At 40.9% G+C, this 27,086-nt stretch overlaps 1 protein-coding gene across 21 annotated transcripts in view; it reads right to left on the bottom strand.

Annotated features, from left to right (window-relative positions):
• The window catches only part of KMT2C (lysine methyltransferase 2C), a 222,825-nt gene that overhangs the window by 128,424 nt on the left and 67,315 nt on the right, over window positions 1–27,086 (bottom strand). For 17 of the 21 annotated variants that reach the window (XM_088799766.1, XM_088799771.1, XM_088799770.1 and 14 more), the window contains exons 3-6: window positions 19,802–19,943; window positions 14,697–14,897; window positions 11,047–11,192; window positions 9,986–10,095 (exon numbers count right to left, since the gene is read on the bottom strand). In XM_088799766.1, the coding sequence (XP_088655892.1) occupies window positions 9,986–10,095; window positions 11,047–11,192; window positions 14,697–14,897; window positions 19,802–19,943 (599 nt within the window). The remainder of the gene's footprint in view (window positions 1–9,985; window positions 10,096–11,046; window positions 11,193–14,696; window positions 14,898–19,801; window positions 19,944–27,086) is intronic. The other 4 variants (XM_088799767.1, XM_088799782.1, XM_088799783.1 and 1 more) reach the window with 1 other exon arrangement.

Here is a 27,086-nt window from a genome sequence, read left to right as displayed (position 1 = left end):
CCCTGACAGTCTGATATGCTGTCATTGTGTTAGGAAAATGGTCTATGATTCCAACCCGGACCTTTAGTCCCACAGATGCTTCATGGAGTTTATGTCAAAGCACAGCCCCATTTTCCCACATACTCAGGCTTAAAACTAGACAGCATTTGCAGCTCCATCTCATTCATGAAGAATTCAATACTAGTCACTGCATTCCTACAACATTCTATCTTTATATTTCATCCATAACACCTAAATTCCAGAACTGGCGTTCATTGACCTTTAATTACGCACCAGTAATCCTAAACATTTTTCTCTTTCCGTAAACCTCTTCCAATTTAACAACAAAAGGCTGGGAGAGTTCAGATCTATTCATGTGGCTCTTATTATTAAGAAACCTCACAATGAAATCCCTCCGCTTGGCGTGCAGAGCTAAGGCTGTTCTCCATTCCTTTTTCCACACCATTCCCCACCCTACTCCTTCTTCAGTCACTTTCATGTATCTACCATTCTTCTAAAATCCACATACCCTCATACTTTAAAACTGTTTAAGATGACTCTTTGTCTAGACTCCCTATGTTAACCTACCGAAACTTACCAATGCTCTAAGCATCATCTTAAACCTTTCCAACTTTTAAAATGTTTTCAGATTCCCTCAGTCAAAATATGCTTCCTAATAACAGACACTATTAGTTAACTACGGAATATCTATTCCATCTTCTTCCTTCCTAAGGCCCACAATTTTGTTCAGAAATCCACCCCCCATGAGCAGCACTGTGTTTCAGTGGGCTTCAATGTGTTTCCCTGGCCCCAGAGGAGAATCAGTCTAATCAAACGGCAGTTGTCCCAACACTTTTATTGGTTATTTGTTTAAGACATGAACTTACGAGGTAGTTCTAGGTAATGAGACGCTAGCAGAAACCTGCTCGGGTTGAGGAAAGCATATGGAAAGGATTTTCATCAATTAAAATAATAATAAATAAAAGACTTATTTTTTTCTGTCTCTGAATGTTATCATGAGGGGATGATACTTAGGGCTCGTGCCCACCACCTTTTGGCTGTAAGAGGAACTGGACTAAGGAAGAGGCCAATATGCTGTGGCTGCACCACAGAAAGAGAGTAGGAGCCTGGCAACCTGGCATCGAGAAATCACTGACCGCCCATCACCCTAACTCCTGACTTTCTGTGAAAAATATCCAGCACCCACAAGGCGAAATTCACAATGCCTGGCATCCAAATACAGATTACCAGGCATACAAAAAAGAAGGAAATCACAACGTAAGTTGAAAATAATAAATCAATCAAAACTGACCCAGAACCAACACAGATGTTAAAATTAGCAGATAAGGACATTAAAACTGTTGTCACATGTTTACTCAATATATTCAAAAAGTTAAGTAGAGACATGGAAGATATAAAGACCCAAATCAAATTTCATAAACACAATATCTCAGATGAAAATTACATTGGATGTAATTAATAGCAGATTAGAAATTGTGGAAGATTAGTGAACTTGAAGACATAAAAACAGAAATTATCTAAAATTATGCACAAAGAGGGAAAAAGAATCTCAAAAAAAACGGAAAAAAGCATTAGTGAGATAACTTTAAATGGCCTAATATTCAGGTAACTGGAATCCCCAAAAGAAAAAAAGAGGAGGAACAGAAAAAAAAATTTGAAAAAATAACTGCCCAAAACTTTCTAACCATAATGAGAATTAAAAACTCTCAGATCCAAGCAACTCAACAAAGTCCAAGCACAAGAAACACGAAGAAAATTACACCAAGGCACAACATAAGCAAATTGTCTCAAATCAGTAATTCAATATTAAAAGTATCCAGTAAAAAAGACATCTTGTGCAGGAACAACCTCATAGATACTCAGAACAAACTGATGGTTGTCAGATAGGAAGGGGGTTGTGGGGCGGGATGAAAAGGGGGAAAGGATTAAAAAGTACAAATTAGGAGTTACAAAATAGTCATGGGATGCCAAGTAAAGCATGGGAACATAGTCAGTGATCATTATGTATGATGTCAGAGGGGTACTAGACTTAGCACGATAACTCTGTTAGTTACATAAATGTCTAATCACTATGCTGTACACCTGAAAATGACATAATATTGTATTTTAACTGTAATTAAAATTTTTTAAAAGTTAAAAAAACCACCAGGACAAGAAAAAAAAAAAGACATGTTATGTACCGAGGAAGAAAGATAAGGACGACACCAGCTTGTTCCTCAGAAACAGTGCAAGCGAGAAGCCTGCAGCACCACATCTAAAGCACTGGGGTGGGGGAGTCAACGCGAATTCTGTATCTAGCAAACACAGGCTTCAAATCGAAGGTGAAATAAAGGCACTTCAGAAATACAAATGCTGAAAGAATTCATTACCTGTAGACCTGCACTGTAAATGTTAAAGGATGTCATCCAGGCAGAAAGAAAATGATACCAGATCAAAATCTGGATCTACACAGAGAACGAAGAGGACCAAAGTGGTAACTACGTGGATAAATATACTTAATAGTTTTCTTATTATTTAAATCTCTTTAAAAGATATCTGACTGTTTAATGAAAATTAACAGTAATATCTCATGAACTTTATAACATAAGTAAAAAATCAAATGCATGACAGCAATAGCGCAAAGTCCATGAGGGGAAAAAAATGGAAGGAAACAGAAGTATACTTTTAATACACACAACACTATATAATATCGCTTGAAAGTAGACAGTGACAAGTAAAAGTTGTATACTGTAAACCCTAAAGGAACCAATAAAATAACAAAACAGACAGTTATAAGTAATAATCCAACAAAGGAGATCAAATGGAAACATAAAAAAATACTCAATACAAAATAGGAAAAAAAAACAATAGCTAGAAATAAATAGAAGGAAAAAAACAGGAAGACTTAATCACATTAAATGTTCATGGCCTAGTGCTCGCTTCAGCAGCACATATACTAAATGTACATGGCCTAAACACTCCAATTAAAAAGCAGAGATTGGGGGTGGGGGAGGGGAGCAGAGATTGTCAGATTTTAAAAAGCAAAACCAGTCCCTGCAAGATAGCACATTAAATATAAACACACAAATAGGTTAAAATAGAGGGATGGGATAATATATACCCTGCTTACACCAGTCAAAAAAAAGCTGGAGTGGATATATTAATATAGACAAAGTAGATTTCAGAGTTAAAAGCAGGATTTTTCTGTCATAGTTGAAAGCATCCTTATGCATCGCTTTCCTCTGATCCAAGTTCTTTTACAGAATCACTAGAGCACTTAGCATAGCCTCTCTATGATGGGGGAGCAGTGCTGGTCACTGAGAAGTACCCACTCTACTCCTACAGAGAGAAACACTGAAACTGAGACCTAGCAGAACTTCAGCACATGTAAACAAGGGTTGACAGAGCAGGCTCAAGACGACAACCTCAGAAAGGCCTGCTTGTCCAGCTGACATCTGGGACGTTGGATTTCGGGAGGGTTCCCACAGGCCCCTGCGGGACTCGGGCAGTTTCCTGTACCTAGACCAACTGTGCAAACAGTGTGGCTCTCCTCTGGTGCCCGCGGGCAGAGGGTACCTCTGCGACTACGGAGCCCCCAGTAACGAGCTGGAGCTGCTCCGGGCAGGAACACTGCTGGGCGGAGAGGGCACTTTGTGTGACACCTCACGGGAGGCTGCGCAGGGATCCTTCCAGACCGTCTGTGTCTTTTCCCACTGAGATCCTTCCACTTCCTAGCCTTACACTTCACGGCAGCAAGTCTCGCTCATAATGACAGGCCTGTGCTGAGCCCAGGAGGCCATCCAGCGAGTCTCCCATCTGGAGAGAGCCCTGTGGACCCCCAGCACAGACAGAGAAATCAGAGCTGTGAATATTTGCCCTCCGCTTAAAACACTATAGGGGACATGAAGAATATATACTTAATTATCTCAAATTTACACTGGAAAGCACTGGCATTACATAAAAATAAAACAGTATTAGACCACATTGATAAAATAGGTACCTGCAAATCACTGCACATAAAGATGCTGATCAATATTTTAAATCTGACACAAATCTTACTTTCTGCTGGTTAGAGGTGGGTGTCAAGAGAGACTTTTACTGTATTGCAAACTGGTTTTAATATTTTTTAACCGAACTTACATTTACATTACTTGTCTACATTCTTAATGAGTACTGCTGTCTTATTATAGAAAAGCTAAAAAAAAAAAAAAAGAAAAGCTATTTTTGTTCTCTTTTTGCCATCTACAAAAAGAACCCCAAATATTAAAAACTACCAACACTTCTCCCAGAACTAAACTGGTTTTACCCAAAGACACCTGGCACAAAATTAGTAAAATATAATCGAATTTCATAAGGGGCTGTGCAGGGAATGAGTGTGGAGAAAACATAGAAATGATAAATTCTAAGTAGGGAGATGATGTAAGTAACTTTGTAACTAATGTTTTACTTACAGCGGAGGACACATTTGAGTCAGAACTAGTTAAAAGAACAGAAATGTGTGCTGGAGGTGTATCAGTTAATTCTTTTGGGAGGCAGTGAGGAAAGTACAGAAAGAGAGCCTTTAGGTAAATAAATGATCAAACATCTGTAGCATGCAGAATCAAACTATTCCCTTGGTAATATTCAAATTACCCAGATTTCCAAGATATTGGTAGCACACCCCCCCCCCCCCAGGGCTCCAAAGAAGAAATTAAGGGAAAAACACTACTGCCTTTCCTGAAACCCAGGTTCACAGTATAGCCCACCCATCCAGCATAAGATAAAGTGCCCCCTGGAAAAACTGGAAAGCAGTCTGAGGGAAATTCCAGGAAAACTAAACTGCTTGATGAAGAATGCCATTTAATAACTGAGGCACTTAAATGAAATACATTCACTTCAGAAGAGGAATATTATTACTAACCAAACCAGGATGTCTCCACCACGGCACTACTGGACTTGTCGCAGAGGCTGTCCTGTGCATGGCAGGGTGTTTGCAGGAGCCACTAGGTGGCAGCAGCGCATTCCTCCCGGTTCCCCTGGTGCCCTCAGCATCACCCTCCTTGACAAATCCCATGCATGCACATATTTATCCCGTAAATAAATCTCTTGTGTTCCAGGTATTCTGTGAGGCGCTCGAGATAAAATGATAAACCTGAATAGGTATTATCCACGCTTTCATGGTGCTTACAGCCCTAGTCAGGGGACCCAAAGTGATCAAGACTCGCAGAAACAATATAAATTCACAAATGTTGGTAAGTGACATAGAGGAGAGACACAGATTCCAATGAGAACGGATAAGGACGTGTGTGCACATATTTCTTAAGAGACGTGCACAATCAAAAGTTTAGAAAGTACTGCAACCTCTCTGCCGAAGCTCTGTACCTCGTTCTCTTCTTTCTTCTTAGACTTAAAGGCCTGATTCTAACTTCAGTTTATTTCAGCATCTGTCATAGGTTTTAAAAGGGGGGGGAAGTGGGATTCTCACAAAAATAGGAAGATGTAAACAGAAGTCGTGAATCATTTCCACAACCATTTTTCAATCCAACCAAAATTATCAAAATGTAGCTAAATTTTCATCTTCTGTAATCAAAATGTTTTTTTTTTCTTTTTAACAAATGGGTTTAAAACATACCAAAACTCTTTAGAATATTTTAAAACAGATCAGAAAGTGCCACGTCCAGTATTTTCTAGAGACAAATGTGAGAATATTTTTTAGTTGTTTGTTTTTTACAAACTTTCGTTGTTTCTGGCAATGAAATACCAATAGCAATAGTTCCAAATATCCATTTTCAAAATTCTCAACCCCCAGCAAATGTCTTTGAAAATTCATTCCATTCTCATGGTTATCTCTACCTGTATCTTAAAGAGGCAGATGAAGTGTTGATTTTCTTTGACAACAGAGGTAAGTACCATAATAAATCAGCCACATGTCATCATACCGAAGGTCAACAAATTTAGAACATCTGTCTTTTGGTTAAAAAAAAAGGGGGGGGTATTCTAAGTTCAACAGCACTTTTACATACTCTGGCCCTAGGGAATCTTTTGAGACATTAAAGATTGTATTGACAATAATCCCCCCACCCCCATCACGTGTAGAATTGTAAAGATTTGCTCTATTTTAGAATTTTTTTGAACAATTAGAAATTTATAAACTTGTATGCAATTACCACATTAGTGACCTCCTTTAATACGTTGGACTGTGGACTTCTTAGTTGTAACTATGAAAGATTCCATGCATGATCTTTAATACTCTTCATGTAGGCTACAAATATTTACTGATGAATGGCCAAGACAAAAAGATTCTGTCAGAATGGCACTATTGTTCTAGTTGAGAAGAGAGAAACAAGATTATTAAGTAAATAGACACGATGCTAGATGGCAATCAGCGCAAAGCAGAAAACAATAAAGCGGGGCATTCCGGTACCTGCCGGACTTCAGGTACCTGACGTTTCCGACAGGGAGGCCAGCACCATGAGTGAGGACCCAAAGGTAAAGAGGGAGCAAGCCATGCCTCCGTCTAAGAAGACTACAGTCAACAGAAAAGAACGGGAAGTGCAGAGGTCCTGAGGTGGGTGTGTGTCTGACCAAGGTCAGTGCAGGGGAAGAAAGCGACCGAGGGAAAAGTTACAGGAAGTGATGCCTGCGCAGGACTCGTGGCAGGTGAACGTGACATGGGGAGCCCTGTGGGTGAGCGAGGACCAGCATTATTTCTCTGAAGGAAATTAGCGTCACTGAGGAATGTCACGCAAAGGAGCGATGTGACTGATGTGTGCCATTTATTAATATCTACTAGTATTAGTAGGGACTCGCGTACTCATTTTATTCTGTGGATGAAAACCCAGGACGATCTTTATGCTTTGTTTTTGCTCAAATGGGTCCAGCTCTTAGGACCCTTCAGGGTGGCTCCTGTGCTTTCAGTAAGTCCCCGCGTTCTGACACTTCCTTACTCTGTGGCACCTCATCTTGTATTTTCCCTGCACGGAGAACTAACTACTTCACTTCTCAGGGCGCTCTGGTTCCCTTTTTGGAGAACAGTGGTTAGACGCAGTATCTGGGCTCGAGGTGTGCTCACAGCTCCTGGGAGCCGCTGCTTCCAGGCCTTCACAGAGGACAGAGCTGGGCAATGGATGTGTGCACGCTAACTCGCACGTATACACACATCTGCCGCTCCATATCTGTATAAAAATTCAAAACCATAGCTCATAGTGATCCCTCTCGTCCCATTCCAACACCACAAAACCCATTTTAGCCTTTCCTTACTCATGGCTCCTTTCTCCAACATTGAAACACCTACTTCTCATGATCTACCAACTATTTCCTTACTTGTTCACTTACAGTGGACGCAGGAGGGAGTTCAGACTAGCGCACCCACACCTGTGAGAGACTCATTCAGCCCCTAGACTACAGCCCATGTGTGCAGTTCCTGTTGTCTTGAGCCTCACGGGTACCCAGACACTGCTTTCCAGTTACTAGTGTAGCGTTTTCCTTCCCTACCCGTCTAAGGATGACTTAGCTGTTCCTTTTGGTTCCCCTGTATCCTAGATGGTTGTAAATGCTTATTTGGGGTTATGTTAAACGTGCCTATGGTTCTAAGTCACAGCTTAGTGACTTACAAGTGTCTGTCTCTGAGACACTTAGTGACTCTGAGAAGTGTCTGCCACACCTCACCCCAGCTACACGGATCCCACTCCTGTCTTCCTTCCACCTCTTTCCTACCCACATCCACGGGTAACCAATTTCTTTCCTTTCGGGTTTAAACTGCCAGTATTTCTTTGCCACAGATGATCACATGCCTGTATATTTCCTCATTTCTCATTCTTTCTTCCATAAAGAGTTGCATACCACAAATGGTCTCTTGCACGTTTTTTCCCCACTTAAAGGTAGATACTGGAAACCATTCCACCCGTTTATAGAGCTGTTCTTCACTGTATTTTCACAGGTGCACTGTATTCCACTGTATGAGCCATACCATAGTTTATTCAACCACTCTATTATATAGAGCCATTTAGGTTGTTTCCAATATTTTCCAAACTAAGCAATGCTACAACTATTAACTTTTAATAGCACAAGTATTTTGTGTTATTGGAGGCAGATTTCCAGGATAGATTCCGAGAAAGGTCAAAAGATAAGTGCACATGTAGTTTGTTAGTTATTGCCAAAGTTCCCTCCAGAAGGTTTGTACCAATGTGCATTCCCACCAGCAAAGTATGAGTGACTATTTCCACACAATCTTATCAACAAATGTGTTGTTATACGTTTAAATTTTTGTTAGTGAGACCAACTCTGCAGTGGAAAACAAATTTTTGAAGTTCTAGCTAACTGGTCTACCTGTGCCTATTTGATAACAGTGAAAATCAAAACAAACAAAAACCAGTAGAAATGGCAATAGAAGACTGATACTACCATCAATTTTGACTGACTGACTCCAGTGGAGAAATCAAGGTTTGCCAATGTTGCCACCGACGCCCTTCTAATCTCATCTTTCCTCCTCCTCCCGGCACTCCACTGGCATTCCACTTGCTTGGGCCCACTCAGCACCGAAGCCCTCAGTGCGAAGGCAGGCAGGTCTCCCATGGCGCTTGATTCCCGATTCTAAATTCCATTTAAATGCTAATCAGTTAAGTATTTAAAGAACAAGAATGGTACCTTCCGTCCAAAATGGACAGGGCAAGGCAAGCTTTTCTTTACCCTTAGTGTGCAAAGCTGGGAAATGTATGGATACATACTTACTCCCCTGTATACAAATATCTATAGTCCTGCATTGGTATAAATAGGAAAGAGTTCATGTCGCTTCTTCTAGTTCCAATTCAACACCACAACGTTCAGCATCCCAGCCTGTGTTCACTGCCTTTCCTGTAGCACAGGTGCAGTTCGTTTTATGCTTCACCTGATAGCGCTTCACAGATGTCGTGCCTTTGACACACTGAAGTTAAGAGCCTCCACGAGCAAGGCTACGATTCCCTTCATTGTGCTACCTGCTCCATGGCGCTGGTCTAGACCCAATCCCATAATCACCTCCAAGATATGCCCGTACTTCTCACTGTCACAAAATAATCCAAGACCACTTCTCAATTAATTGAGGAAAGAAATAGCTCTCACTGATCCATCCCAGTCTTGACCTGGCATCTAAGTATGTTCAGACCGTGCGATTTCTATCGTGCATATTGTTCAAACTTTAGTCACAGAAGCATTTAAATGTAACGCCACATTTCCAAAACAAGCACTAACTTGCCTCCTCTTGAGGTGAGTTACTCAGCCACATAAATTGGATCATTTCGATAATCTGAGTAAAGCTAGAGTTATAATAGTTGAATAATTACTTGATTGTAAGTCCTTGTCTCAATTACATTTTTGAAAGTTTTAACTATATTCAACCGACTAAAGCCCGTGTAATTTCTGTGGTCAAAATTTCCATTTTTAATATTCCTTTGGAAGGGCTATTTCACCTCTGCCAAATACACTTGTCAAAAACCAAAGGGAATTTGTAGCCAGCAAAACAATTTCACTTCATAGGGTTTGTTACATTTACTTTGGTGCTCATTTCAAAATTACATGCAAATCACAGTGAAAGCTCTGAAGGATGGCAGACCATGTACATATTACTTTGGGATAGTGCCAAAAAGACAAACTGAACTGCCAACTTAAATGAAAAGAAATTGTTTCAATCACTTTTTAAAATATCAAACAAAGCTAGTCCACATGTGGACTAAAGACCTGTCAAACCTTGTCCCTTTTATTGTATGTCTTCATCAAATGGTTCTGTCTTAAAAAGACAAAACCACATGGGCATATAAGTATGGTCAGTAATTCTCATTTCTAAAACTTTTGACTTAAATGTAAAATATTTGTCTTACAGATTTACATTTATTGCACAACTTAACATATTATATTCTCGTGATTTGCGCAAACTACCCTGGATATAAATGACTAATTTCCTGTTTTAAGGGTTTTTACATTATAGTAGCCATTTAATGAATAATTCTTACAAGTGAACCTTTGTGCTTAAGCATTTGTGTTTTCTACTTACTTCTGTGCTCCCTGAGACAACAGCTTTGTCCACGGTCACTAACAATGGTTCTCCCATCTGGCACACTCCCAGCGACCACTCCACGCAACGGTGATGAGCCCAACAAGTGCCTGAAAGGGTTCAAGTGACAAGGGGCAAACGAAGAGCATTAAACACACTGAGACTAGTAAGTACACACGGAAAACCCCCAAATCTACTCTAATGTGTAAAATGCACAATGGCATCCTATATTTGTGAGACCACGAAAGCAATCCTTCTCAAAATGTGGTCCAAGCATGGTATCACCTAGGAGCTTGTTAGAACTGCAAAAGCTCACATCACCTACTGAATCAAAACCCCTGCAGTGCTGCCAGAAATCTGCTCTAACAAGCCCTCCAGGTGACTCAGATGCACACACGATTGAGAACCACTGAATTAGTGAAAATTTGTTTTTAGTCATTTTTATTTATAAATTATAAGACATTTTATTTGGAATCTGACACATAAAATATAACAGACATTATTTAATACGTTGTTTCTGCAAAGAGGACGTATGGCAAATCAGCTACGTGACACAGCTCTCGTCCGCCCCAGCCCACACGGATCACTAGTGAACCGTCTGTCCCGCAGACGTGAGCCCCTCCCCATCGACACGTGGTCCCACGGCAGCACATCACCAGTCTGCACGCTGCACCTTTACAACAGGAAACCCACAAGGCCGAGACTACTGCCCTTCACCCTACACGAAACAGACCCAGACGGCCACGCTCTCCAAGTTCTCAGAACCCTTTAAAATTTCTTTCCTCAATTGTCAGATCTCCACGGCGTTGCTCTTTACACAAGGGCAAATGCAAATATTTATAAAAGCACCCAGCCTAGTGTTAGCCCTATGCAGATGCTAAACAAATTAGGTAAACATAATTAGACAATTTCTTTGACCTAAGCAGGCATGCCTACCCCTGACACTTTTTCACAATGTGATCATATTTCTAGGGGAAAGGTATTTACTATTTAGTTGATAATTCACTAAAATTAAAATGCTTACAGAATCAAGAGGTAATTATTACTGAAGCGCTTAATACCTGTAGGATCAAACAAGGCTTGGACGTCAATGGCATCTGGAAGGCCAACCAGACTGAGTTCATCCCACAATTTACCAGCCTGGTCGTCTGAGGCAGTCTGCGTGCTTACACTGACACAAGACACTGTATGCTGCTGAGATCGTTCTCTGGGAAAAATAAAATAAAATCGACGTGAAAGTCACAACAAGTAGAAAATGTTTTGTTTTAGAACAACTTACATATAATGTATTGCCAGATCCATTTTAATTTATTAGGCATAAACTGTCATAAAACTTTTAAAACACATCTGTTACTTTCATACTCTAATGTAAAACTGAGTTGCTACATTGCATCATCTAAGTAACAGCTAAAAAAAGGTCTCCAATTCTGTAAGAAGTGTAAAAATTACCATTGCAAATTTATTTTGCCATTCTATCATTAAAAAAGAAAACTGATGTTCTAATAATCTAATGAGGAACCATATTTTATCACATAAATTGAATATTCTCTTTGGCCTTAAAGGCTCATAAAATATAACTCAATCAAATCAGAAGTTTTAATTTGCTTTATCGTGAGAACTACCACAACAGAGCTGCCAGTTAATTTTATGTAAAGAAAGGTTATTTGCCAGGGGAAATGAAAACCCACCACCAGAGTGAAGAGGGAGGGAGTGGGAGCAAAACGTGTCAGCTAGAGCTTCCTCATGGTCCCGTCCACAGACCCCGACAGCTGGTCTGTGGCGTGACGGTGCCAGCTCTCTTCCGCCAAGACGTCACCTCATAGATCAGAAGTAAAAAAGCAAAAGCAAAATACCTACTAGTGGCTTGGGGAATAAGGAAGGCAGTATAACAGCAAAACACACAGTATAAAAATGAATGCTGAATAAGATATACAACACATAGGAGATTTCGGTTTTTTAAGGCCCCTAAAATTCAGATATTAATTGAGGTCATTAAGTAAACAATGACTACTCTTGTGTTTAAACATTAAATACGGGAAACCAGACGGCTGGCACTAGAACTTGAATCTTCTCCTGACACCACTGTATTGAACCTGATATAATTCTGAATTAAATCACTATTGAATATAGACCACAACTCACTGCACTTCTGTTTGCTGGATATTTATCATGATTCCTATTAAGAGAAAATCAGCACAATGACCAGGGTACTAAACTTTTTTATACCTGGAATCATTGAAAGAAAAAAATTAACATATTTCAATTAGTACATTTGAACAACAAACCATATAAAAATAAGCAGTAGTATTTTTCTATGTTCAGCATTAGAAATGCAGACTCACTTTTTTAAAAAGTTTAGCATGCTATGCTTACTTTAAAGTCTTGTTTTTATAAATGCCCACAGTAAAATGAGAAAAACTCTTTCCTATTAATATAATCTTAATTCCTACAAATATTCATTACTAATCATTGTTACTTTATTGGGAGGGAAAAAAAGACTAACAGTGCATCTACAAAGACTCATGTATTGTTTTAACACATTTCCTTTGCACTAGTATTTGATGGGAGGACGGGTGTAAGAACCCACGGGATGACTAACCAGTCTGTTATTACCCAGGACCCAACCAGTGGCTTAATCAAACTTCACCATCATGTTTGGTGCCAGTTTGTACATATGCACCGTTATCAGTAAGATGCTGATGTCAACCCTGAGAACAACAACAGCCCAACTTAGGAAAGAACATCAAGAGATGTCAACTGAAATACATAGTCCCAAAATTTTAAGTCTACAACAAAAGAGGAAAAGACTCCTTGATTATATATTCTTATATTTAGTGCACCAAGAGGAAAAATGATTTAAAAACCTCATTTTCAAATTTAAAAAGAATTAACTAGCTGTTTATCTGGTTTATAGTTCATTAGTACCGTGTTTCCCCGAAAATAAGACCTAGCCGGACCATCAGCTCTAATGCGTCTTTTGAAGCAAAAATTAATATAAGACCCTGTCTTATTTTACTACAATGTAAGAGTGGGTCTTATATAATATAGTGTAAGACCAGGCCTTATATTAATTTTTGCTCCAAAAGACGCATTGGAGCTGACTGTCTGGCTAGGTTTTATTTTCGGGGAAACACGGTAACATATTCTGTAAATATTTAAAACCACTATCAAGCTAAATTAATCGTCTACCCCTAAATAATTTCCAAATTTTATAAATGTGGTTTATTCCTAAGGTCCATTAACTGGCTTGTTATTATCATTTAATAACTTGGTAAACACTAAGTATATATGAAGACTTTCATTAAACCAAGGCTATTTTTACGTAATTATCGTATTAGCTCATACAGACTTTCACTAAAAGCTAACTTAGCTTATAAAATAAGTAAATGAAGCCCAACTATATTTCCCAGAACAGGTGCTTATATAATTGCCATGACTCAAGGCAGAACATGAGAAATAACCTGGTCCAGTCCATAAATATGCTAATTACTGATGGACCTTATAAGTTTGCTGGACTTTTAATATATCTTATTAGGTCATGAGCACTCAATTTATCACAAAAGGTAAAGCTCTGATATATGATCTAGCTATAGCCTTTAAATTATCAAGAATCTCCCAATACAGTACTTCTACACTTCCTTAAACTGTTCCACCTTAAATTCTTCTACAAGAGTCTCTCTCTTGTTATTGTTTCATTTCCTCCTTCAGGTCTTCAAGGCATTGGCAGTAGTTCAAGAGAAGGAGCCAATCAAATAAGTACAACACAACAATGCCTTAGCACTTAGATTTGGATAAAAGCCAGAGGAGCACTTGGATGATTACCTCATCACCCTCAAGGGAGAGCGCTGGGGAGCCTTTCCAGGCTAAATTAATTTTACACTTTCGCATCGACCTCAGAACATTCTATTCCCCCGACTACCAGAGCCAAGCCCACAGATGACGATGGCCTTTAACCAAAACTCGACAACATACAAGAAGAGTTTTAACTCCAAAAGCAAACATATTAGACAAGCGTTTTGGGTAGGTCACTATGATATCGATGAATAGAGACACACATAAACAGTTATATAAATATCTTAGTAAATTCTTGTTTCATTAAAAAAAGCATCTCCTTTAACTTTGGAAAGGGCACTCTCAGCATGTAATTACTACCCAGAGAGCAAGTCAACCCTGCGTAAGAGTTCACAAGACAGCTCCACATGGAAGGAAAGGAAAGGAAAAGGAAAAGGAAAGGAAGGAAAAGAAAGGAAGGAAGGAAGGAAGGAAGGAAAGAAGGAAGGAAAAGGAAGGAAGGAAGGAAGGGGAAGGAAGGAGACACATAAAAGACGGGAGTAGTGAAAACCACTTCGGTTTTGTTGTTCTCCTATGTTTGGCCTTACAATTGATTTAGAGGAAGCAAAGAAAGGTTTCATTCATCTTTTTATCTGCTTTCCATTTATGTTACGTTCTTTCAAGTTTTCTTCTAAAAGTTAACTTCTGTGATCATACTGCGTTTGTTATACATACAATTAAGATAAACTTTTTTTAAATAAAAACTTTTGAGAAAGGAGATGTTTGTTGGGTAAAAGGTGAGTCATAAAGCGTCCTATGAATGTTGAAAACATGAGAACATTCAGTAACAACACCATCTATACATTCACAAACAATGCAATGAAAGTAAGTGATACACAGTCTTAACGCATTCTAAGCAGTTAAACTCAAAATTGCTTACTTTCTCTGTCCTCTTTGTTTTCGTGGTGCTGAGTTTTGTATTTTCTCACAGGTTCCATTGCTGCTGTCATCGATGTCCTTCTTGTTAGAAGGTTGGTTTTTCCACGGCAAGATGAATCCAGGCGTCACTCTAAACTGTTTTAAGTCTCCTTGTCCTAAGGAACTTTTTTCACCACAGTAACAAAAAGCGCAGAGCTGTTCACTGGTAGAAACGAAAGGAAGGAAGACAGAGAAAAAGAAAGTAATTTTACTTAACTATTTTAAGTAACAGATACTTGTGCTTTACAATTAAATATTATGTTTTTAGTGTAAGCTAAGCCTAAGAACAATTAAGACCAATAATATAAGAACAATTAAGTTTAATAAGAATTATACATTGGCTATTCCATTTTTCCACAGCATGATTTTTTAAGTAGTAACGTAGCAAATCAAAAAAATTCTCGTTTGTACTTGAAAAACAATTTTGTTTTAAATCTGACTCAAGAAACTTAAGTATTAAAAAAAAATAAAGTAAAGCTAAGACTGGGGAGGAGGGTAGGGTTTAATGGTCACGCAATTACATCCCGGCTCTGTCAAACAAGTGGTGACAAACTTTCCTTTAATGACAATGATGGCACGTTCTTTATACACGATAGATGACCCAGCACATGCACACACATGGAGAGAGAAATGTAAGTGGTTACTGGGTTAGGCAGTGAGTGCTGGGGCGGGGAAGGCCAGGGTTGAACGGGAAAGGGATGACGAGGCAGAGCACAGCACTTGCAGCGGTGAAACTTCATCGTATCGCAGACACGTGACATTACGCATGTATCAAAACTAAAGAACACAAAGAATGAACCCTAATGTAAACTACGGACTTCAGTGAATGACCCAGCACAACAGGTTTATCAGGTGTAGCGAATGTACCAGCCGGAGGCACAATGCTAATCATCGAGGCGGCTGAGGCAGCAGGAGGCTGGGAATGGGAAACCACATCACTCATTCAATCGACACGGACAGGACCTCAAGAGAGCACAGAATTCGAAGGACTGCTCCTCTTGGATCTGGTTCTCTTCACAGCACATCTACGACTGCTGCACCCAAATCCTTCTTCTCGGCCAGTAAACTCTCCTCCACTCCCTCTGTCGTACCCACCCCAGGAGCTTTCATGATGCCTTCCATGAACAGGTGATAGCAATAACCTGTATCTTCTCAGGTGACTGTTAACCTAAATTCATACTGGGCCTTTCTCAACTAATTCTTTTGTTTATGAAAGTTACCTATTTAAGTTTTTCCAATTTAATGGAAAATAGTTTTTCCAATCTATTTCAGTTTAATGACAATTTGTGTTGTCCATTGATACACACACACAACACACACAATTAAACGTGGTCTACTTTGCCAGTATCTTACTAATGTTCTAATTTCCTTATTTACAATTTTCTCTGAGCCACTAAGCGTACGTTTCTCTCAGCGTACCCCACTGCTGGTATGTTTCTTCCCCTAGAAACGTTACCCATGAGAAGCAACAATAGATGATGACATCCGCCTTATCAAGGACTGATGAGAAAAACGCTGCTGCAAAAACCGAGCACTGCTTCAAAGTACTGACAAACGATATCTTAACTTTCAATTTTATACCCAAGACCATCACTCAAATGTGAAAGTGTAATAACATTATTCCTGGCTTAGAGGACCTCAGAAATTTCGCCACACACCAGACCCACAATGAAAATATTTTTAGACAAGTACTCAAATTTTTAAAGAGTTAGGAAAGGTTAGGAGATGTAGGAAGTAAGGATAGTCAAACACCTCAGAGTAACTGATTGTTAACATGGAGTGGGGGTCAGGGAAATTTCTGGTTTCCGCTGTGGATGTACAAAGCTGCAACCAATTCACCTGCAACTGAATGAAAGGCACCTAAGAAAGAGGTAACATGCAAGCACCAGCTTACCCTGGACCTGGGAAAGACTGACCTGCAAGCAGGATAAGACGACTTCAATGAGAAGTCCCCATCGAGTGCTATAGGCCCAGACGGAAGCAGTGTGAGAATATGCCATTCATGGCCCACAGACATGGGGACCCTAACCCACTCACAGGCTTCAGGCTGGGCACCTCCGCAGGTGACCATGGCAATGGCACAGCACACGGAAGGTGGAGGTGGAGGTGAAGGGTCCTGGGAGAGCAGCCGCGTGGTACAAGCCTGGAAAGGGGAACAGCCGCCACATGGGGAAGACACAAAGACCCACCCCGATCTCTGTGCCCCGTGTTTCCTGGGGAACAAAAGCCTTAGGCTGGTGGGAGAAGGCCAGCAGAAATCCCCATGCTGCCACAGCGAAGACCGACTGTGGGTGGGGGCACAGAAGTGGGCGGGGGGTTGGGGGGGGAAAGACAGCGTCCTGGGTCCTGACCAGCGCAGGTCCCCTACACAGGCAACAGCAGGGCCACTGAGCACGCCAGTCCCCCAGACCTGGGGACGTGCTTCCCTCACCGTTAAGTTGAGTCAGAACAACAGTAAATGTCCTGCCAATCCACTCTCCAGCGAAACTCGCATACATCACTAGTGGGACTGCGAGACAGTGCAGTCGCCGTGGAAAACACTTTGGCATTTCCTTTAAAACGAACTCTCTCCTAGGTATTTACCCAAGTGAAATAAATAAAACCCCATGTTCACACCAAACCTATTGAGTGAATATTTATACCGATTTTATTCATAACTGCCCCAAACTGTAAACTACCCAAATATCCCTTCACTGGGAAATGGTAAACAAATTGTGGTAGGTACCTCCATAAAATAAATCCTACTCAACAACAGAAAGGAAACAACCACTGACATATGAGTAACATAGACTATTAACTCAAATGCATTAGCTAAGTAGAAAAGCCAGAATCAAAAGTACACGTATTTTATGGTTCCATTCATATGCTATTGTGAAGGAACAAACTACAGGGACAGAAAATAGATACGTGGTTGCCAAGGGTAGCAGCTGGGGTCAGGGCTGACGACAAATGGGCATTGGAGAATTTTTTAATATGATGCAACTGTTCTTTTTTTTAATGGGATGTGGAGTACAGCATAGGGAATATAGTCAATGAAACTGTAACAACTATATACTATGTCAGAGGGGTCGTAGATTGGGGGCATTATCACTTTGTAAGGGTACGTGTAAATGTCTATTATATTACATTGTTTTGTACACCTGAAACTAATTTAAAAAGATAGAACTAGAAAATAAAATAACTAGAAAATGGAATGCCAAATGACAGATGCAAAGATATGAAAATATGGTAAAGTACGAAGACTAAAAAAATCTATCAAAACTGTAAAAGTTTGAAATTCTTTCAAAATTAAGTTTGATGGGGTAAAGAAACATGAGGTCTGAGTCTTAAGGGCAACCATCTTAAAAATAAAATATAATGTGTAATCAAGAGAAAAAAATCACCAATCCAGTAGAAAGTGGAAAAACATAGGACTCACATGACAGTAAGGGAGACAAATAATTAACTGAACTGTCGGGAAAGCATAAGTGTTACAAAGAACAGCAAAGCAGGATTCATGGGTGAAATGAGGTAGAGGCTGCTGTTTTATTTATTTCTCATCCTACTCTTCTATTTTGAAAATTTTCAAAACTTCCCCAAAATGGCGGGGCAGGGTTGGGTGGGGCACAGAGAACCCATTGGACTCAAATTCACATCAGGTGCTCTCTTTCCTGAGCTGACTGCAAGTAAGTTGAGGCAACATGGCACGTCAGAGGAGATGCGCAGGGTGGGCAGGGTGTGGGGCAGGCGTTTCTGGGGAGTAAGGCACGTGACAGACCTGCGTGTTAGCAGCATTGAGGAGGCCACTGTGACAGCAGCACAGGAAGTAACACATGAAGTCAGAGAGGTAGGCAGGCTCAGATCATAACCTGTAGAATACGGTGTGGATTTGAAATGTTAAATGTAATTTAAATACTTAATTTAAATATAATAGCCATTAAAGAGAGTTGGGGCAGGTCTGATAGGTGTTTCAAGAATGCACTTCTGTAACTGTACTAAGAACAACGTGGATTGTGGAAAGTAAAGAGAAGAAGCAGAGACTAATTAAAACACGATTCTTGCCCCCTGAAAAATAACGGGCTTGAATCCAAATAGTAAGCAAGTGAAGAGGGTAAGGATTGTTTTGGGAGATCTTCTAAAGTTGAGCTATAGGATTTAGAATATAATACGTGAGAAAAGTTAGAAATTAAGGATTAACTCAAGTTCTTGGCCTAAGCAATTGGGTGAATACTGGTATTTATTTATTAAAATGGAGACCTCTGGGCAGACGATGTGGGGTCAGAATGAAGAGCGATTCAGGGCACGGTAACTAAGGGTGAGTGTCTAGCGTACTTCCAAAAGGAGGTGTCAAGCAGACAGATGGATAGAAAAGTCTGGAGCTCCGAGAAGTCAGCCCTGGAAATAGAAACGTGGGGTTCATTAGCACACAGACACCATCTAGCTAGCGGTCAGACTGAATGCACATTCCAGGGCGTGAGCAGAGGGAAAGCAGACGCGGAGGGCTCCCACCATAAAGGGGGGGCGTCCCCACAGAGGCAAGCAAAAGGCTCCAGTGCGAGGAGGAGGTGTGCCAAAAGCAAAAGAAAACACTTCAAAAAGATGGGAGCATTCACTGAAGGATGATTTCGTGGTTTTGTTCGCGTCTTTCAGGTAACATCAAAAAAAACCCAAAAGACTTCAAAGTTGCATTGTACACAGATAGGTTATAGGTTATAATGTCTAAGAATAAAGAGAGGGTAGGTTATAAGAGTATAACTTAAGTTTACAGGTAAATATCAAAATCCATTCTTATGCTAAAAGCTTGGTTATTCTTCTGGTGGGAAGAGCATCCTGGGAATGTGCTGTCCGAGTGTGAGGAGAGCAGAGTGACAGGCTAGACTGTTGCAGAGCGGGTTGTAGAACGGATTCTACAATCACCTAAGCCACAGACACACTCTCCCCCAACTACACGCAGAGGTGTCAGCCTCAAACGTCAAGCTACTAACTAATCAAATTAATCCAGATTCACATCCCAGACTTCACTCTCTGAATGTTCTAGGCAGTCAGCTCCGCTCACTGATCTGCCATCAGCCACATTCGCTCTCTCACCTGATTTTGGCTTCTACAGCAACAGAGACCAGGGAGCTGGCAGATTCCTCAGACACCGATCGCTGCAGGGCCGGCACTGGCTCTTTGCTGCTGTCCCCTTCCGCTTCCGCGTCCTCTTCTGCAGACTGTTCTTTGATTTCTGCTTAATAGTGAACAAGGGAGTACCGTCATTTTTGCATTTAAATCTTTGGTGAATTCATCTATAAAGCACATGTCATAAAGGAAAAAGCATGAAACAAATGACAGCACAAAAGGAAGCTTGTGTATATAATCAATGGCATTATTTATGTTTATTCTGTATCACAAAATGATAATCAAATAATGTCACACATGGCATACTTTTCCTTGTCCCCAAATTATGAGTGACTCAGAGAAGCTTCCTCTTAGTAATAAATGTTAAGAATCTTAAATTCAGGATTATAGCAGTTCGTGTACAGAACAAATGTATTTCGATGTGACTCGTTAAAAAGAAGTTTCTTCACAACGTATAAACTGAAACTATCATTAAAAGCCATTACGCCCTCTAATTATTAGCCATTCTAAAAGCTAAAGAAGTGAAAAAACACACACTGACTCCATTGCCTTTTCCGACTACCCTCAAGACTCCAACTGCGAACCCTTCACACAAAGTTTCGTAGGAGGCAACCTAAGTGCTGAGAGGATTTTCAAACACGCTCGCTGCAAACGTCCCCCTTCGCTTTAAATCAGTCTTTCCTACTCTGTCGCTAGACAGCATTGAGCACCACTCCACAAGCACGCTGACAGGATTCCGTGCTCTGGGCTCCACCCCGTTTTCTAACTTATTTAGACCTTTCTGTACCCCCTCAACTAGCGCTCGCGCTCGCACGCATTCTCTCTCGCATTCTCTCTCGTTCTCTCGTTCTCTCTCCCTCTCTCCCTCCCTCCCTCCCTCCCTCCCTCTCCTTCCATTCGCCACCGCACTTCAGGAAATGGGACTCTGGAGTGACTGCATCCTTGCCTCCCTGTCAGCTAACCCTTCCTAACAGGCACCCACACCCCGACCCGGCAACTGCCCTGCCCACCACCGTCAAAGGCAACAGAGCTAACAACCTGGGCCCACTCTCGAGCCTTCGAACATTCCGACATCACGGACTTCCTTGCCCCTTAGTGAAGTGCTCGTCTACCTTAGTAAGCAGGGAGACACAAGGGATGCTGCAGGCTGCGGCACCAGAAAGACCCGGTCCCAAGTACCAGTTCTGCCAACTACTATCTATCCAACTTTGTTTTGTGTAAAAGCATCCCTCTCAGGCTCGATTTACTTGCCTGTGAAATTAGAAAACTCCCATCTCGCTGGCTCCTGAGGTTGCTAGCAAAGATCAAGTGTTCTATTGCCTGTCTTTTCAGCGGGTTTCTTTCAGCCCTTTGCACGCCATGCATGCACACACCCTGCGTGAGTTCTTTCCTCTGGGAAGAACGTAATTATTACCCAGGTTCCAATGGTGTCCTCTGGATGTAGACGTTTGTAAATCAACAACCCTAAATACTCTCCTGCGTTCCAGACCCAATTTTAACTGCACACTAGATACATCCAGCAGCTTGAACACTAACTTTCACACTAACTTTCACACCAAATTTGATCTCTTATCACTAAGATCAGCACTTTGATTTGACTTTCCTATTTTTGTGACTATCGAGGTCTCATACATTCAAAATGAATTTTAGGGAGGTATTCTGACAAATGAATAATTTTAAAAACTAGTAACTGGTTAGAAAAAATACAAACAATTGTAGGGGCAGCCAGATGGCTCAGCTGGTTAGAGCGCGAGCTCTCAACAACAAGGTTGCTGGTTCAATTCCCACATGGGATGGTGGGCTGCGCCCCCTGCAACTAAAGAATGAAAACAGCAACTGGACTTGGAGCTGAGCTGCGCCCTCCACAACTAGATTGAAGGACAATGACTTAGAGCTGAAGAAGCACACTGTTCCCCAATATTCCCCAGTAAGAATAAATAAATAAATAGTACAAATAATTATAAATCCTGTCAAATCATAAAATTAATGGTGAAATGAGGCATCAAACAGATGGTTTTGGTTTTCCTATTAAAAATAACATGTTTCTTTTTCAAACTGAAATAGAAAAGTTATTGTGGGGCCTATGAACCATGGTGCCTGACCATCTATCCCCAGCCACAAAACTGATATAGAGTCCCCAAATTGAAATCTACAAATATAAAATACATTTACATCAAAGAGTTCTAAATATATTTGCAAATTTTATCATATTAAAATTTCTAATCACTATCTAAAAAAAGACACCATGAACAAAATGAAAAACCTGCATCACAGCCTGAAAGAAAACAGACATAGTCGGTCTCCCCAGAAAGGTGTCCAGCTCCAGAGTAGAGCCCATGGACCAGCACAGCTCAGGCCCTGCAGAAAAACGGACCAAGGACCAATCCACACTGCCGCTTGCTGAGCTGCTCCGTCTTCAGGAGGGCGCAGAGTGCTCGGCCCCACGCTGACTTCCCAGCCTCCTGGCAGCAAGCCCGGCAGGTTCTCACCAGCAGAATACGAGCAGAGGTGACCGTGCAGCATCCACAGCCCTAAAAGGAGGTGCCTCTCCGGACTACACAGCAGTGTTCCCTCTTTCCTATGGGCTGGAACGGGGACACGTCAGCCATCCGGCTGCTGAGGCAGGTGAGACCAACACTCTCGGGACAGGCAGAGAAATAAGATGGAAGGTGTGGGTCCATAAACCACCATAGGGAGCAAAGACGCCCCTCGGCCGGGACCTCTCTCTCTCAGAAATACTACACGTGAGGAAAAACTGCTGTTTTGCTTAAGCCACTGCTGTATTCGGGGTCTCTGATAGCACTTTAACCCATGCCCTAACACACACCGAAACCGGAATCAGGAGCAGGGAACTGCCACGACAAAAACTTAAAATAATGGGTTGGTGATCCGGTGGGGGATGAGAACAGTGATACTGGAGTTTGAAAATCAAACGACTCCTTTTATGCTGTATCAAAATATTTGGTATGTCTGTGACCTGCAGTGACTTGGGAAGCAGAATTGGTGTCTACAGAGCCAGTCGCTCTAGGGAAAGCATCTGGAAAGAGCCATAAGTTACTGTGTTGCCTGCCCTGTAGCACTTTTACAACCAGACAGAAAGCAGTGCAGATCTGCTGGAGAGATCCTCTCTGCCTATTATAGTCAAACTATTATATTATAAGGACCATATATAAAATTACCTTTACGGAAGCATTTCATTTCTACCTAGAGATGCCCAGAGTACGTCCGGATACGCTTTTTCTGGACCAGTCCTATTACTAGATAATGGGAAATGGTAAGAGTCAAGAGAAATGTAAAGAAAGAAGAAGACTGTCAGAAGCTTACAGATACTGAGCCCAAGGGACCAGGTCACATGCCATTACCTTCCCCTGGGAACACGGCTCTTCTAAGAGCCAACGCCGTTTAGCCTCCTCCCCAAACCGTGTTCACTCCAGCGGGGGCTGGCCTCTCTGCTCTCAGCGTGCTGCTACGGTGTCCACACTTACGGCCTCGCGTCCAAATTTTGCTTCTTCTGACAACTGCAGCACAATCCTAGCTAGTCCCTTATTTTTGTCCTTCTTAAAAAGAATATACATTAACATGCTCAACATTTTTAGAGATTTTATTTGCGTGCAACTGAGGTGAAACAAGCAGGAGGGCACTGTGTCTGTCTCTGTCTGTCTGTCTGTCTCTCTCTCTAATTGGAACTAGAAGGAAACAGCGAGGTGAAACATGAATGTTAGTGGTAGGCTGGAAGGTTTTCGGGTACACACCTTTTGAAATTAGGTTCCCAGCATATCAGATGGGAGATGGGAGAAAAACAGGCTCAAACTATAGGCACTTTTTTTTTTTTCAAATGGGAGCAGGACTAGGCCTGAGCCACAAACACATTAGAAGGCTGGCTCTAAGAGTTCACCCCAACCTCTCTTTTCTCCTCCAGTTACTAGTATCCTGGCTCTCCCACGACCTTAACAAGGCTTCTGCTAAAGAAGCAGTAGGGGTTGGTGCGGCTGGCTTTATCTTTGGTTTGCATTTTGTCGTTTTGGTCATTCGTTCTTTAAGGAAGGAGGAATCTTACGACTGCTTCCTAGGGAACACTTCCAGTCACAAAATAGAAAGAGGTATCCGTAAATATGTGAAACTATGTAATAAGAGAACCTATCTTTTTAAACTGTCACTCTTCATTTAGGAGAATAAATTGGATCTTACTATCCGTCAAAGTCAAAGCAGGACAATTAAACTAGTGTTTTTGTCTCTCTCTTCTCCTAGCCCTGGTCTTCAGAAGACTGTCCGAGTTTGGCAGCAGAAAGTGGAACAGACTGCTCTGGGAGAAAGTGATGTCATCCAAATTTCCAACCAGAGATGCTCTGGGTAAAATCACCGTGGACGCAGTGACAACTGAGGAAATCGTCCTGATGCCAGTCTGGAGGACCCCAGTTACTCGTGAAAATGCATTACTGAACAACAGGCTGTGCTTCTGTCTGAAGCAAGAACGCCAACCATTCAACCAATGAAAAAGCCCCAGCTCGGGGCCTCTGCCACTCTGCAGACTTGTTGCCTTTCACAGGGTTCTATTCGTGCGAAACTGTGAACACTGGGTACACAGACACTGTTATAAACTCCCCAGTGTCTTCCTCCTTGCTCTGAAACTGACGTCAAGTACAGGCAATGCCACTGGGTGAGAAAACGCTCTCAAGCCAGAAAGGCGTGGGTCCCTGCACCCCAGGAGATGATGAGAGGGGGCTGATTTTATCTGGAGCATCTACCTGTGTTGAATCTCCAACCACTAGGTGGCACTAGTGCGGCAGTGACGGTACTAAAGAACCCGATGACCTAGGTAAGGGGGTTCCTAACAGAACTTGGACAGCGCACGTTCAATAGCATCACCTCTGTGCTTCTGAGGAAGCAAAGATAAACGGGATGCGACGGTAAATTAGACCTAACGCTTGCCCTCACTCAATGCAGCTCCACCTCCCACAACTCTTACTTAGTCCTGAACAGTTGACTCTGTGACACAAAAAGTTTCAATTAATAGCAAAGGCTATTTGCTGTGTTAGTTAAAATCAAAGGCTTGGACTCAACTGGTCCAGGATTTGCACCCTAGCCCAGCCACTTGCTAACAATGTGACGTTGGCAAGTTACTCCACCTCATCTCAATTTCAGTGTGATCATTTAAAAGATAGCTAAAAGCACCGTGTGTAAAGCCGTCTTTAGGCTCAAAAGGGTAAAACATGGAAAGCACTTAGCCCAAAGCCTAAGGTATATAGTACGTAAATGTATGTGGCTGCTATTCTGATTATTTACATTCACGCACTATATTCTAACTATGTACTTTCCCACCTAGTTGAGTATCACCCGCTAGATATTGAAGTCTTGATGTCAGATCACACATTATTAAATTGCATTGTAGGAAGTAACAGAAATGAACAGAACGTTTATTTAGAACTTCGTGGCTATATGTGAGGGAGTTAATAAATCATCACTTTTGAATGATTCTTTTTACCAAACAGAATCTTGAGTAACTGCTGTGTACTACACCTTCTATTCAGATGGTGGCCAGGACAAAAATAGTCAGGACCCCAATACTTGATGGATCTAGTCGGGAGACAGCCGATGATAACCACAGGATACACCAATTGTTGTGCTGGGGGTACAGCTTAGAAAAGATTCAGAAAGGAATTGGAAACCCGGCTAAAACTAAAAGGACAAGCACGCCTAACAGTTCCCTCACTTCACTCTTCCTGTTAAATAACATCTGACATATTATCCTCATTTAAAAGATAAGGAAACTGAAGTCTGAAAGTGAAACACGCTCAAGATCACAGCGAACAGTAGCAAAGCTGGAATTCACCAGGTTGGTAGGACTCAAAGCCAAGGGCTTCCTTCCCACACTACACACTGCAGACACTGCGTCTGAGTGGGGCACACACGGCTCGTGAATAAATAACGTTAATGTTCTACAAACCGTGTTACTGAGGAATCATTTGTTGAATGTGAGATGAAATCTGAAAATGTAAGGTTTTTCTCTTTATTTTTTAAACACCACTGAATCAGAATACAGAGAGAACATTTATAGCCAAGTTCACAGAAATAAAATATTTTGATTTGGGACAATTATGAAATTATTTCCCTGAAAGATTAAATTATTATTTGAAAGGGTTGTATGTGGTGTCTTGCAAATACAGAGGGTGCCAAGAAAATGTATACACATTTTAAGAAAGGAAAAAAAGTATTAAAATTGTAATACTCAATATATACCGATATCAAAAGATGAATACAAGTCATGTTTGACTTCTGCAATGACAAGAGGTGCTCAAAGTGGTCACCGTCAGCGTAATTTTAGTATTTTTCTCCTTTCTTAAAATGTGTACACATTTTTTGGGCACCTCTGTATATTCAGTAATCTCAGTAATATGACATCATAATAGAAGGCAAGACGTCAAAAATATTCCAATGTCCAACTATGGCCGCCCTGATCAATCAGTACACAGTCCGTTCTTTCAAAGTGTCATGTCTTTTAATGGATTTTTTTAAATGTACTTAATCAAGAGTTCTAGGATATCGAAGAGAGAAGTTACGTCTTTACTTTTGCTAACCTCTGAGATTTAGAAACCTGAAGCCCCATTTCACTATGAATATATGATCAGCAGAGTGGGATAGCAACGCCTGTGTCTCTGGCACCAACAGCAAGCAGATAATTTCTCATCACGTTCAGTGTTTGCAGCTATCATTTACCCTCATCACTACTTCAAAATTACAGTAATTATTAAATTAGATGTTATAATTTAAGTGTAAATAAAAAAGGCTATGAAATTATGAATTTGGCTTTTTAACTATTTTGATAATATTTCGACATAACTGTTTATCTTTGCAATCTTAAGTTTTTTATTGTATCGACTGAAAAACACTGCTTGAAAAAAGTCTCCCAAAGGGGCCAATGGCACCTTCATAGGAGACGGCACCCCGCAACATGACGCGTTCTACAAAAGCAGGTACTGTTATCTATTTTACAAACCAGAGCCAATCACAAAATCTGAATGATGGTCAATACTTGCTTAATTAATTATATACTGCGTAAAAGAAAGAAAGCAGCTAAATCTTATTATATACATAAAGGATTGCAAAAACCATAGAGAAAAACACACAAAATATTTTAAATGGGCTATACTTTCTAATTATGTTAGTCAACACCAGCATTTGTTTTTACTACTTATCCAAACAATATGCATGTTTCTATGCTTTAGTCAATTATGAAGTAGAATAAAAATCATTT

The sequence above is a fragment of the Rhinolophus sinicus genome, chromosome 8 (genome assembly GCF_057876585.1).
Source record: "Rhinolophus sinicus isolate RSI-liver-muscle chromosome 8, RSI-T2T, whole genome shotgun sequence".
Taxonomy (NCBI): domain Eukaryota; kingdom Metazoa; phylum Chordata; class Mammalia; order Chiroptera; family Rhinolophidae; genus Rhinolophus; species Rhinolophus sinicus.
Note: the sequence above shows the minus strand (reverse complement) of the source record. Positions and strands in the feature narration are given on the sequence as shown.